Here is a 14,550-nt window from a genome sequence, read left to right on the forward strand (position 1 = left end):
TGCACCCCCATGACTGCCTGAAACAGTCTGATTTAGGGGTCACACTCCAGGGGATTTTAAAATGAGCAAGAATTAAGAGGTCACTACCACCACATGCCAAACACCCCCAGAGCTTCCCATAGGCCTTCACCTCCCTCCGCTGGCTGGCGTGATACATGTTCCCCAGCCATGGCGGATAGACTGGCCTCAGCTTAGCATGTCAGCAGTGACGGGCTGCTGGAGAACTGGCACACTACTGCAGTGATCCTGCTAGCCCTGCCTATTCCATATAGATCATATTAACCAACACACTTAATTATTTACTCAAGTGCTCCCAAGGTGGCATGTCACAACCTTGTCGAGATCTCTTAATTAGCAGATCATGGACTCAGTTCTCCCGCAATGCTATGATCTAACTGGGCCATTGGATAGATGGCACATGCCAAAAATCCCTGTAGAAAAACCAACACCTGCCAGAGATGTGGCATGTGTTACAGCTGAAACCTCTCCCATATTCCTGTCTTAAAAGGACATAGCCCAAGGGATTAAAGCCCATGTCAAACAATCCCCTAAAAAGGTTGTTACAGAGCAGGGAGAAAGTTTGCTCTTGTTAACCTCTGAGGCTAGGACAAGAGGAAATGGGCTTAAATTGCAGCAAGGGAGGTTTAGGTTGGACATTAGGAAAAAACTTCCTGTCAGAGTGGTCAAGCACTGGAACAAATTGCCTAGGGAGGTTGTGGAATCTCTGTCACTGGAGGTTTTTAAGAGCAGGCTGGACAAACACCTTTCAGGGCTGGTCTAGAGAATATTTAGTCCTGCCTCAGTGCAGGGGCCTGAACTAGATGACCTCTCTGGTCCCTTCCAGTCCTACACTTCTGGGATTCTAGGAAAGCCTGGATTTTTAATACAAAGCCAGTGTTGACTAGACCAGAGAAAAAAATGGCAACTCAACTTCCCCCTATCACTTCTTTCTTTCAGACTCTCAAGTCTCTGAACTGGAGAAATGAATTTGGGTTTTTGCAAACAGGAGAATGACAAGCGGTGTTCATGTAGTTGGAATTAACACAGTGCACCTCCCTTGAGGCCTTACCGAAAGTGACTAACCTCTCCCCCCCCCCCCCCCCCCCCGCTTCTCTCCAGCTAGAGCACAAACATTTAAGGAGGCAGCAAGAGAGGATTTCTGAAAGGACAGCGACCTGGTGGGCTGCTGAATATGACCCCGCAGCCTGCAACCCTGTTCAGAGTTGGGAAAAGAGGAATGCATGCAGCCCTGCTGTGGGGCCAAGCACAGGGGTACTTCAGAAAGCAGCAGTCCTCTTGTACCCAAACCCCTGGGATGTCAGTGGAAAAGCTGGGCTTAGGGGGAGGAGATGGGAAAACAGGAACTCCTTTTACACTGTGGAGGGAAGTATTCCCTGCTGCAACTCATTGAGCACTAGCTCACACTCAGGTAATCTGAAGCGATGAAGCAAATACCCTGCCACTGAAATAAAACAAACTCTCAGATGGGGAAGAGATTTAAAATGTAAATGGGTGACAGGCACCACTGACAGGACATATAATAGGACCTTACAAACTGTACTGGCCTCTGCATTACACAGTAGCACATCCTTGCTGTTTATACAAGTAACAACACTGCCGAAAATATAAATGGATGACTAAAAGGCCATTGAAAATATTACAGCATCAGTTCTTTAAAGCTATTCTGTGCTAGTGAGTTACAGCACAGTCATGGCTGCCTGGCCCTCAATGAAATTAAAGTTGGGCACTTTATTCCCATCTTCCAGGGATTCTGATTGCTGTTGGTGCAATGGGCATTTGTACTGAGTCTCTCAAAGCTCTGTATCTGTTTATTAATAAGCACCTTAGCACTACAACAGAAAAGATTTTAAACATCTAATTTTCTTTTCACCATGAACCCTTTAGTCTCATTATCTGAGCTGAATCTGGAGCAAAAATTAACCAAGTCACTCAGTTTCACTTTTGTTGACAGTCAGCTTTCATGTTAGGACTCTCCTGTTTTAGCAACATGTTGCAATGTTTGGGTTTCAAACCCTCCAGAGGAAATGTTTGAATCTAAACAAAAGCCAGCTTTCCATGGGATTTAAAACAGAAATCATAACAATATTTGTAGTGATCTTGAGTTCCGTAATATTTATACCATGCTGCTGTGAAATACTGGAACACAAACTTGACAGTGTCCCCTGAGAGAGAAACAGTTTTAACATGCAACTCGACTTGCATAATAATGCTATAGCCAGAACCGATACATGCAAACCAACCGAGTTGGACACGAGGTGGCAGTAGCAGCACGTCTGTTTATCCAGGCCCTTATCCCATCCCTGGCTGTTTTGCTGGGGAGTCTTCCAGAGGGGCTGGAGTGGGATGAGAAAGATGAACCAGCCACAGGTTCACATAGGGATGAGCTGACCAAGAGATGGACCCAGAATCACTCTCGGTCATAGCCACACTCCACACCAGGGTCTTATCCCTCCCTCACTGCCCTGCTGCTCCTTCCAGCAGCGAGGCACATGGTCCTGGTGCAGTATACCTCATCCTCGACCTTGCCCAGAGTTGTGGCTGTCCCCCATCGTTACTCTAGGCATTTCTGTGACGCCCCTTGGGAGTGCAAGGCCCCACACAGACTAGCTGCCCACCAGAGGCTCTCAAATGCCTCTACATTACCCTGTTTCCCCGAAAATAAGACAGTGTCTTATATTAATTTTTGCTCCCAAAGATGCGCTAGGTCTTATTTTCAGGGGATGTCTTATTTTTCAGAAATGAAAAATGCCTTATTATTGGTGGATGCCTTATTATCGGGGAGGTCTTATTATCGGGGGGATGCCTTATATTACAACGAGAGGCAAAACTGTAAGTAGGCCTTATTTTCGGAGGATGTCTTATTTTCGGGGAAACAGGGGTAATTGCTGGTTGCTTTCTTCCTGCCAGGGGTTTTAATTAGGGCGGTCGATTAATTGCAGTTAACTCAAAAATATTAATCACGCTGTTAAACAATAGAAGAATTGAAATTAAATATTTTGGGATGTTTCTACATTGTCAATCATATCAATTTCAGTTACAACACAGAATACAAAGTGTACAGTACTCACTTCATATTTATTTTTGACAACAAATATTTGCACTGTAAAAAAAACAATAGGTGAACTGAAAAATACTAATACAAGTACTGTAGTGCAATCTCCGTCATGAAAGTGCAACTTACAACTGTAGTTTCTGTGCTACATAGCTGCACTTAAAAGACCCACTATGCAAGACTTTAGAGCAGGGGTCAGCAACCTTTCAGAAGTGGTGTGCAGAGTCTTCATTTATTCACTCTAATTAAAGGTTTTGTGTGCCAGTCATACATTTTAACATTTTTAGAAGGTCTCTTTCTATAACTATTGTTGTATGTAAAGTAAATAAGGTTTAAAATGTTTAAGAAGCTTCATTAAATTAAAATGCAGAGCCCCCTCGACCGGTGGCCAAGACCCAGGCCGTGTGAGTGCCAGTGAAAATCAGCTTGCGTGCCACCTTTGGCACCCGTGCCATAGGTTGCCTACCCCTGCTTTAGAGCCTACAAGTCCACTCAGACCTACTTCTTGTTCAGCCAATCGCTAAAACAAACAAGATTGTTGACATTTACAGGAGATAATGCTGCCCACTTCTTAATTACAGTGTCACCTGAAAGTAAGAACAGGCGTTCGCATGGCACGGTTGTAGCTGGTGTCGCAAGATATTTACGTGCCAGATGCTTCAGCCATCATTCCAGAGGACATACTTCCATACTGATGATGCTCGTTAAAAAAAATAATAATGCATCAATTAAATTTGAGACTGAACTCCTTGGGGGGAAATTGTATGTCTCCTACTCAGTTTTACCCACATTCATATTATAGCAGTCTCGGATGATGACCCAGCACGTTTGTTTTAAGAACACTTGCACTGCAAATTTGACAAAATGCAAAGAAGATACCAATGTGAAATTTTTCAAGATAGCTACAGCACTCGACCCAAGATTTAAGAATCTGAAGTGCCTTCCAAAAATCTGAGAGGGACCCGAGGTGTGGAGTATGCTTTCAGAAGTCTGAAAAGAGCAACGCTCCAATGTGGAAACTACAGAACCTGCTGGTGGCATCTGACGCAAAGGATGAAAAATGACTATGCATCGGTCCGCACTACTTTGGATTGTTATTGAGCAGAACCTGTTATCAGCATGGACGCAAGTCCCTTGGAATGGTGGTTGAAGCATGAAGGGGCATGTGAATCTTTAGCACATCTGGCACGTAAATATCTTGTGACACCAGCTACAAGAGTGCCATGCAAACGCCTGTTCTCACTTTCAGATGACATTGTAAACAAGTAGCGTGATCTTCCACAAATGTAAACAAACTTGTTTGTCTGAGTGATTGACTGAACAAGGAGGATTGATTGGACTTTTAGAATTATGTACAAAAAAATTCTGCATTCAAAAATAAAACAATGTAAAGCTTTAGAGCCTACATTTGTAAGTTCAACTTGCATGATAAAGAAATTGCTCACAGTACTTGTAGTAGGTGAATTGAAAAATACTCTCGTTTTTTACAGCGCAAATATTTGTAATAAAAATATAAAGTGAGTACTGTATGCTTTGTATTGTGTTGTACTTGAAATAACTACATTTGAAAACATAGAAAACATCCAAAAATATGTAAATAAATTAGACAATAAAAAAAATAATCTGTTTAATCTCTTGACAGCCCTAGTTTTAATGCCTCTCAACAGAATGGAAACTAATGAGCTCATTAATCTCAGCACAAGGCTTAGGGAACAGTGCACTGTTCACGTCCTGCACTCGGTGGTCAAGGGCACAGAGCGACCACCCCAGCACCACTTGAGGGCAGCCGCTCAGCATCTAGAGGACTGTGTTTCCAGAGAAGTGGAAGTGCAGGGATTCCCAGGTAACCCAAAGCTAGGATTACACCAGATGGCCGGTAGATGTCCCTGTTGGTCCACCCAAGCCCACACAATGTATGTGCCATGGGGAAGGCTAGCTCAGTGGTTTGAGCATTGGCCTGCTAAACCCAGGGTTGTGAGTTCAGTCCTTGAGGGGGCCATTTAGGGATCTGGGGCAAAATCAGTACTTGGTCCTGCTAGTGAAGACAGGGGTCTGGACTCAATGACCTTTCGGGGTCCCTTCCAGTTCTAGGAGATAGGATATCTCCATATATTATTACTATTATCAGATTCCACAGGCTATGGGAATTCCTCTCCTGACTCTCTCCAATAGGATCAATGACTCTCCAGCCGGGAAGGGTGCTCTCCCTGAAGGCTGCATATCCCTTGCTAAATATACCCCAGCTCACCCTGTCGTAGGGGCCCAGCTCCAGCAGCCTCATGGGACTTTCCTCTTCTCCCATAGGAGTAGCCCACTGAGCCACACATTCCAAGGAGGAGAACAAGGTGCTCATCCCCAGAATATCACAGGGGTGTAAGCATGTGGGCATGCATGGCCAGCCCCCCCTGTCAATCTCCTAGGGCAGCCACACCTCTTCACTGTCACACTTAAAACAAGGGGGGATTGAGCTGTCTCTAGGACTCAAACCCTCAGGTCAGGCAGGGCACCAAACAGTCTGCAGCCCCTAGCTCAGCAGACAGGAGACCAACACAGGGGGGGCTACCACCCCAGGGGTGAGGTGGCAAGGGGACCAGGCCCACCCCACTCCCCAGGTCCCACCCTAGGGCCCAGGCAATGGCAAAGTGTCCCACTACTGGGTCAACAGGGATCTACCCACAACACACTGACCAGTCTTCAGGCAGCAACACAGCCTGACTACCATCAGCTGTCCCAGAGCTACTTCCTCTCCTCTCCTCCCCTCCCCTCAAGGTGTACCTGAGTCCCATGGACATCTTCCCCCTCCCCAGGATACACGGCCTGGGGCAATCCCGGCTGCTCCTTGGCATCAGCAAGGTCTAGCAGCTCCAGAGAAGCCTCAGGGCAGTAGACATCTTCTGCAGGCTCCTGCACAAGCAGTGGGAAGAACACATCCATCTCCCTTGGCAGCTGCAGCCCAACTGAGCCGCAGGGCCCGCCTTTTATACTTCCTGTCCCTGCCCCGCCCCTCTGCTTCTGGCGCCATGGGTGTGGCCTTCCTGGTTCCGCCCACCAGGGGGCCTCTGGCCGTCTCTCCCTGTCAGTCTCCAGGGGCAACTATGCCTCTTTGCTCCAGGGGCCAGGACAGGCATCCTTCCCCCCACTCCTGCCTGGCTGTGCAGATCCTGTCCTTGCCTGGTCTGGTTTCCCTCCCCATGACCAGGCGGAGGCATTGTGTTCCAAGACACCCCACCAGAATGCTGAGGGCGCAGCAGAGAATGCACCATCAGCGTGAGACTCAGGGGAGCCCAGAGAGAGAGAGGGACCAAAACGGGGTTTTAGATTATTCACCCCTTTTTTAAAAAATGGGACATTTCCCATGTGCATCAGAAGAGCAGGTCAGTTGGCTTCAAAATGGAGGGGTGGATGCAAAAATCCAGGGTGGGTTTATGCACAGGGCAGTGGCACCATTCATTCCCTCTAGGAAGCCTGTGATTCCCTCACAGAAATAAAAATAGGACCAGTCTTACGGGTGGGTGACCACCCAGGGGGGAAACATCAGCACTTAATTTGTGCCAGGGATTGCCAGGGCTGAGCATTGGCACCTCTAGGCTTGGTGGTACATAGCCCTGGCATCTGTGGGCTCCCGGCCAGCAGCTGCTGCTCTCCAGCTGCCAGAGGCAGGAGGCAAGGAGTGGGGCAGCAGTGGGGCGCAAGGTCGCAGAAGGGGGTGTGGTGCAATGGGGCAGGGGAGGTAGCAGTCCTGGGGGTGGGGAGCCCAGGGAGGCAGCAAGATCCAGGGGCAATGGGGGGATGTGTGGGGAGACCGGGGAGGCAGCAGCGAACAAGGGCAGTGGGGGGGATGGATGTGGCGGCCAGGGTGATGGATGGGGAGGCAGCGGGGGCCAGGGGCACGATTGTCCTTAAGGCCAGCCTTGAATATCCCCCTCTGCCTGATGAAGAGAAGGGATGTGAGGAGGGATCTCCTGCTGCCCAGGTGGTGGGCCACAGAAATTGGGGGCAGGGGGAATCCCTCCTGCTTGCCTGGTGAAGCTGTTCTACTTGGCTTAACTATTCTTTGAGCCAACATGAAAACAAGACTCTGGCAGCAGGCTGGTGGTTAGGCTGATACCCGGCGCGTGGGAGCTGTGGGTTCAAATCTCCCCCTTGGGCTGCTGTGAAGCAGTTTGAAGGGAGAGCTCCTGGGGTGTGCCTGGGTGCTGTGCTCAGGGGCTCCCTGCCTCTTGAAGCTGTTCCAATTGAATTAACTAGTCTTTGGGCTGGGCCAGGGCCAGGACTCCCTCTACAGGCTGGGGGCTAGGCTAGGTGTGGGTTCAAATCCCCTGCTTGGCCTGCTGAGAAGCAATTTGAAGAGAGCTCTCCTGCAGCCGGGGTGTGCGTTTTGGGGGATAGTGCTGAGGGGCTCCCTCACTCTTGCCTTTTGAAGTTGTTCCACTTGATTTAACTGTTCTTCAGGCCAGGCCAAAAGCCCGAGTCACTCTATAATCTGGGGTTAGGGTACTAGCTTGGGCTGTAGGAGAGGCTGGCTCAAATCCCGGGGGTTTGCACAGGGATTTTCTGCCTCCTCGGTGATTGCCCTTTGGGGTGTGACATCCATGTCTGAACCCCCTCCCTTTCTCAGGAGGCCATTGTCACCTTGGGACAGGGAGGAGATTCAGACAGGGCTTGTCCATCTCTGACTCTCCCTGAGAGGTGGGAGCCCCCAGTTCACACCCCTCAGCAGAGAAGGGGAGTGACCTGGGGTCTGCCACAGCCTAGGTGGCTAGCCTCTGGGGACAAAAGAGTGATTTGGGTCTCTTGTATGGCCACCATTACTCATTAATTAAACCAGCAAGAGCTGCTCTGTATAGTCCACAGTCGATTTACAAGGGCCTGCACCTCAGACACCAGACCCCCTCCACTGAGGCAGAGGGGAAGATTTGAACCAGGGTCACTCACATCCCAGAGAAGTGCCCATGGAGGCAAGCTTTAGCCCAGTTATTATGTACACCTCTACCTCGATATAACGCTGTCCTCAGGAGCCAAAAAATCTTACTGCGTTATAGGTGAAACTGCGTTATATCAAACTTGCTTTGATCCGCCAGAATGCGCAGCCCTGCCCCCCACCGCCCCTCGGAGCGCTGCTTTACCGTGGTATATCCGAATTACTGTTATATCGGGGTAGAGGTGTAGTTAAAGTGGACCAGCGTCAATAGAAAAGACTGAGGGAGCCCTGCGTCAGAATAGCTCCCAGTCCAGCACTTACACCCTTCGCTTGAGAGGTTAGAGAGCAATGTTCAAGTCCCATCTCAACCAGCAACCTCACTGATCGGGGGGGAGGGGGCCCAAACCACTGGATGACTGGGGCTGCCCCAATTATCATCTAATGAAGGTGGACCAGCTTCAACAGGAGAGACTGAGGGAGCGCCCAGCTCAGAATACCTCCCCCTCTGGCATTTAGGCCATTCACTTAAAAGGTTAAAGCTCAATGCTTATGGGGATGGCGGGGGAGGGATTTTACCTGCTGGGTTTGTGTTCAGAATTGTCTGATGGTTCTGGACAGAAAAAGAAACTGGTACAGGGCAGAGAAACCGGCTGAGTCAAACCCACCTGGGGACAAGCTTTAACCCTCTCTCAGAAGAAGCTTTATTGAGGCAAAGCACAGAACTGATTTTACAAAGGAAAGCCATGAAAACGGTGTGTATAGAGGTGCAGGGCTGAGAGGGTTAATGTCTCCGATGCAAGGGGCTTGGCTCCTGGAGAGAACTCCCCCCCCCCCCGACAGGGCACTGGGCAGGAAGCCTCTTTCCAGACAGTCCAAGCAGCTCTGGAATTGGAAAGAAAGAGTTAAATCAGCCGGGCAGTAGATACCTGCAGACTAGTTCCCAGCTCAGTGCTGCGCCCCCTGCTGGTGCATGCGGCACTCCTCTTGCACAAACACACACAGATAGGCCACACCTACCGGGCAATCCCATTCTCTGCCCGTTGAGCCATCTGATTGGCTGAGAAGTTTTCGTCCCAGATTGCCGCTGCACTGTGTGGATGTCAATACTGTTTCCTCCCATTGGATCAGACCCAAAAAGGTTTGTGCCACCTGGATCCTTTCCCCTCCACCCCCACCCCACATCCTGGCCTTGGACTTAAACAGCAGCACGGTGAGCAACCGCTCTACAGATACAGCCCACGCAGCATGGAGAGTCCAGCCCCAGCCCTTCCCTGGGGTTTGGCTTTGTTACCTACAAAATAGATACGTGCATAAAGCTCAGACTTAGACATTCTCCGCAGGCTGGGAAGCTCCTAGGACTCCTCTCCCTAGGCTGCTCAGTCCACACCCTAGATCCTCTGCCTCCCAGAGAATCCCTCCCATTTCCCGTATGTCCCAGTGGGGTACTGAGCCTCCTGCCCCAGGGAGTCAGCAGAGCCCACTTAACCCTTTCCTAGCAGGATGGACACCTGCCAACGTTGCAGTGCATCAGGCATCACTGCCAGCCTGATACACCATACAGCCCTGCTCTCCACGCCCCGCTGCTCTCCCTCTGTTCCACGTACCTGCAGCTACAGCTCGTCATCGTCACCTTGTCTAAGGAAACAGACGGAAAAGAGAGAGAAAGTAGCATTAGCACGAGCCAAAGCAGCCAAGGGGAAAGTGAATGTCTCCGGCCCTCGAACCATCTACAGACTCCCACTAAAGAGAAGACATGGGCTGACTGACTTGGACAATTTAAAAGAACACCAACCTTCTTCTCTTCTTTGCTCCGCAGCGGAACCGCCGACCTGGAAACAAGGGAAAGCATCTGAGGCCTCCTTCGCCTTGGCTGTGCTGGTCCTCCCCACCCCGGTGCTCCCTGGCCGACACGCCTCACTGCTCTCAGGCTTCCACCCACCTTCTGCTGCTCCTCTCTCTTTGATGCAATAATCCTGCTGTCTCTGTGGGGCAAAGAGCCCCTCCCCTGCAGCCTCTGCCTCCTCAACTCGGCATGGCCTCTGCAGCCATCGCATAGGGACCAAGGCCACCCCACCCACAGTGGTGGGAACTCTAGGCACAGCCCTGGTTCAACAGGCACACCGGAGTCTGGCTTGGGGTCCCCGAAGCTGTGGGGCCGGCCAGCCCTCGGGCACTGGGGGTGGGTGGGTGGGTAGGGTCAGAACCGTGCCCGTCTCTGGACTGACCCCTAGCTTTGTTTTCGAGCCACCAGGTCTTGGTTTAGTGACGTAGTTATTTTCCTCCTTGTTTGATTCCCGTGCCGCCTGCCCCTGCCCAGCCGGGAGGGAGGTGCACTCTGGGAACGTGCTCTGGCCTCTCCCTCACTGTCCTGTGGGTGCTAATGGGACATTTCAGACTCCTTGAGCTCTCTGAACAAACGCCCTGTTCAGCCAAAGGTCCCCACAAGGCCCAGCCAGGCATGGACACCAGCTGAGAGAGCCAGGGCTGCCTGCCTGCTGGGAGCTGCCCTGAGCACACCGATAAAAAGCAGCCGTGTGTCTGGAACCCACATGGAATACGCTGTTATTCCCATCTGCAGAGTGTGCAGCGTTTGGGGTTGGGGTGAGACGCACGGCCTAGGTTATTAAAGAGTCCATGGCACTTTGCACAGAGGCCAGGATGCTGACCCAGTCCTTCTGGCCGAACTCCACCCCAGGTACTTCCATTCTGCATCTCTCTCTAAACTGCTACTGCAGTTTCAAGTGCATACAATTTTCTCCTTCCCTTTCTTCCCTATAGTGTTGTGCACTGTTAAATGTCTATTGTGTTTCATCCCAGAACTGGCTGCATGTCAGCAGTGGACAAAGTGTCTAGGTTTGCAAAACAGCCCAGCATGTTGGGTCACCAGGGAGTCTGCAGGAGTGGAGCACTTTGGAAAACCTGGTTTCTGCCTCTAGAAATGTCAGATTTTGTTGCTCCCATTTTTAATTGGCGACCTTTTCACCCTAAGCCTTAAAGCTGGCAGGAAAATGCAAAATTGCTTCTGCAAATATTTGCACAATCTCCTCCCCACCCCACCCCCATTTTCTGTTGGAATCTTGCCTTGATGGAAATTTTCCTACCAGCTTCTACTAAAGATTAACACGCACCCAAATCTGCATCTAAGTTCTGAGCCAGGTACCCAGCCTCTGGCCCCGGGCTCAGTGGGGCCTCCTGCAGCGAGAACAAAGCAGAGAGGAGATATGGGAGACAGAGACCATTGTTCTCACTGATATCCAAGCCCAGGGTGGAGAGAGGGCCAGGGAGGCCAGGTTAAACATTTCAGGGAAAGCTGAAGCTCTAAGCGTAGCTGACAGATCATGGAACTGCTGTTGCTGGGGTTCTTCAGGGCTAAGCCTAGGCCCCTCTGCCATGCATGTTAGCAGGCCCTTCCGGCCCCCAGGCTGTGACGCACACAAAGCACAGATGCACCCTCCCCTCCCTTCCCCTGAGCTGGGCAGCCCCCTGCAGCACAGTGGGGGGGAGCAGAGAAGAGCCCCCACGCGACCCCAGCCTTTGGGCTGGCAGGAAACCGGTCTGCAGCCCCCCACTAGTGACACTTACTGAGAATGATGAGGAGTCCGAACACGAAAGCCACCACGGCGAAGATCAGCCCCCCATTCCGAATGGTCTCGTAATCTCGGAAGGAGAAAGACGCCTGTTAGCCTGGCGGAGCAAAGGGAGCTGGGCTGGGGGAGGGGAGAGTCACATCTCACCAAGCTCTGAAGCTCTTGGGTGAGCAAGCGTGATCATCTACCGCTGGGGCGGCCCAGGCCTTCACCGCAGCTCCAGCAACAACGGCAGCTGGGCTTGGGCTGCTGCCTTAGAACAGCGCCTTGAAGGGCTTTGCTTCTACTCCCAGTGCCACGCAACTGGGTGTCAGGCCCCCCGGCCCCTCTGTGACACGTGTGTGACATGTATGTGTGCCACCAAAGGCATCCCACGCAGCTACCCACAGGCTCACAGAGCTGTGCCCCTGGCTACGGGATGCTTACCGGGGCTGGCGCTGCCTACAGATCCAGGGGATAACCACAGGGCAGAAGGGTGGCCTGGGGGCTAAGGGCCATGGCGAGATCTGGGCTCAATCCTTGGCCCATCCCAGACTCCCTGTGTGACCAGGGGCGAGTCACTGAATCTGCCTCAGTTCCCTGCCAGCACCCAGGGGCCAACAGCCCTCCCGCTCCGTCCTACTGACACCGAGCAGGGGCTGTCTCTTCTACGGTGTTTGGAGCACAGGGGGACCCAAACCCCTGGACAAAGAATTACAGATCAAAGGCTGGGGTAGCCAGGGCCTCGTGGGACGGCGCAGAGGAGAGTCTTACCATAGGTGAACTTGTCAGGCACCTGCTCTGGGACGATCTCTGGAAGAAGAGCGAGCAGGTCAGTGAGGAGCTAATGGGGTGGGGTCCCAAAGCTGTTGGTGTATCGTAGCTCCACGACACAAGGGAGCGGCTATGGAACGGGCTCCCTGCACCCCAGACTCTGAGCCTAGCTGCCCCGGGGAGGGCATGTCTCCTGAACAGTGCCCAGGGCTCCAGGGGAGAGCTGAGGAAACAGCTGATCCGTCCCTGCCCATGGCAGCCAAGGAGAGCCTTTGGGGCAAGCCAGCATGGTGATCCCAGGCCACAGTGGCCACATTCTGACTGGCTGATGGTGAAGCCCTGTGGGATCTCATGGGGCTGCTGGCAGTGGAGACTGGGAATGCCGGGAATAGATCCTACCCTAGCCCACGAGACTAGCTCCCAGTGGCTTCCACAGCTACCATGACACACCGGCCCCAAATTCACTGCGTCCAAGTGCCAGAGAGTCTGCGAGTCCCGTGTACCTCCCCTCCCTCTGTCCACTTGCCCCAGGGCAATATGGGTATGATTCATTTTCAACAGCATGTTTCGAAATCTACCCTTCAGCTTAGACCTGAAGTCCCCTTTCCCCCCACCCCTCCCATTATTCCAGCCCTTTCTCTTCCCCCAACCCCCAATTATTCCAGCCCTTTCTCTTCCTTCCCAACCCTCCCATTATTCCAGCCCTTTCTCTTCCCCCAACCCCCAATTATTCCAGCCCTTTCTCTCCTGAACATGTGTGCCAATGCACTTCCTCTCTGACCCACAGGCCCTCCCTGCTAGTCCAGTCCTCGGTCTCCCAAACACATCTGCTCTGCAAGCCTACAGTCACAGATCACCACAACCTGCTCCGAATGGACAGATTGTAACTGCTGCTGCTTGCCAGGCATCTGCACAGCCCAGCGCCCTGTGCACTGGGAGCGGCGTCTTGGGGGAGTCGTAAAACCTAGCAGGGTCCCTGGTCCCCAGAGAGCTCTGTGAGGGGAACAGGCCGTGAGGACAATGGAGAATGGAGCGGGGGTGGAGTAAGGAAACGGTTGATTTCACAGACTACATGCTCCTTGGGGAGCATGATTGGCTTTCCAAAGAGTCCTCAGGAAACTGCTTTTTGTTTCAGACCATTTTCCATCACGGGAAGCAGCTAGAGGCAGGTTGGATTCCATGTCCCTGGGATTTGGGGGGGAAATTGGTTTCCAGAGTCAAACTTCCTGGGTGGATCCAAACACCCCTTAAACTTTGGGCAAGTTCCAATCTCGACCGTGTCTAAAGCAACGTGTTCAGGAGGAGGAGGAGGAAGAAGAAAAGGTTAACCTGCGTAGAGTTACACAGCTGCCACTGGCACATTCAATATTCACCTTCTAACCTGCCTTTCCAACTCAATTATTTCTCACACACGCGGAGGGGACTGTGGAGCCCTGGGTAGAAAACAGCCAACAACTCAGACTCTTATTCATCTGCCTACGACCACCTTGCCTTTTACAGTGCTGGCTTTGTTTGTAGGTGGGGCAGGGGGGGCTTGTTAATCACTGCATTCCAAACAGGGCACATGGGGGTTGGGGGAATAAGACAGAAAAAAAGATGAAAAGGAAAGTGCTAGAATTGTCACAGATTCAAATCTCCATTTTAACCATGGGCAGATTTACTGGTTAGCCTGTGTCCCTCTGAATGGCTCCAGGGTGTATAGGAACCTGTGTTTGCACAAATCAGCCACCATTTGTGGGTGTTACATCATCACCGACACCCAGGTTTCACCCAGTGCCCGCTTGCAATCTGACCCCGACCCCCCGACGGCAATTCCCACTCCCGTCGGTGAAATGGCAGAGCTCAGCTGACCTCCTGACTGCCCAGTAGCACAGCACAGGAACGACTGCTTTCTGCTCAGCTGCGCTGACCCACTCATTCTGCCCCTGTGCCGCTCTTCTCTGCGCGGTCCCCTTAACTTGCCATAGAGTCCTATGGTGAGAACAACTGGGAAGGGAAAATCCCTCTAGAAAATACTGACCCTTCCTAGAACTACTGCTCCCTCTGCCCAGGGCAAAACTCTTGGGGTTATTTGGGCATCTCTCCTGAATCCTTAGAGGGTTTCCAGAGCCCTCTTTCCATGTGAGAGGATGAGATCACTCCAAGCACTAGGAAAAGGCATCTAAAAGCATCAGCCAAAATCTGCACACCTGAGAGCCTGATGGCCGGCTCCTGCA

At 51.7% G+C, this 14,550-nt stretch overlaps 1 protein-coding gene across 1 annotated transcript in view; it reads right to left on the bottom strand.

The window, feature by feature from the left end:
* Window positions 1-8,671: 8,671 nt before the first annotated feature.
* The window catches only part of FXYD6 (FXYD domain containing ion transport regulator 6), a 60,989-nt gene continuing 55,110 nt past the window's right edge, over window positions 8,672-14,550 (bottom strand). Inside the window, 4 exon segments of the mRNA XM_065569157.1 lie at window positions 8,672-8,876; window positions 9,599-9,629; window positions 9,787-9,823; window positions 11,577-11,696. Coding sequence (XP_065425229.1) covers window positions 9,605-9,629; window positions 9,787-9,823; window positions 11,577-11,696 — 182 coding nt within the window. The 3' untranslated portion in view covers window positions 8,672-8,876; window positions 9,599-9,604.

This window comes from Chrysemys picta, chromosome 16 (genome assembly GCF_011386835.1).
Source record: "Chrysemys picta bellii isolate R12L10 chromosome 16, ASM1138683v2, whole genome shotgun sequence".
In the NCBI taxonomy this organism is placed as follows: domain Eukaryota; kingdom Metazoa; phylum Chordata; order Testudines; family Emydidae; genus Chrysemys; species Chrysemys picta.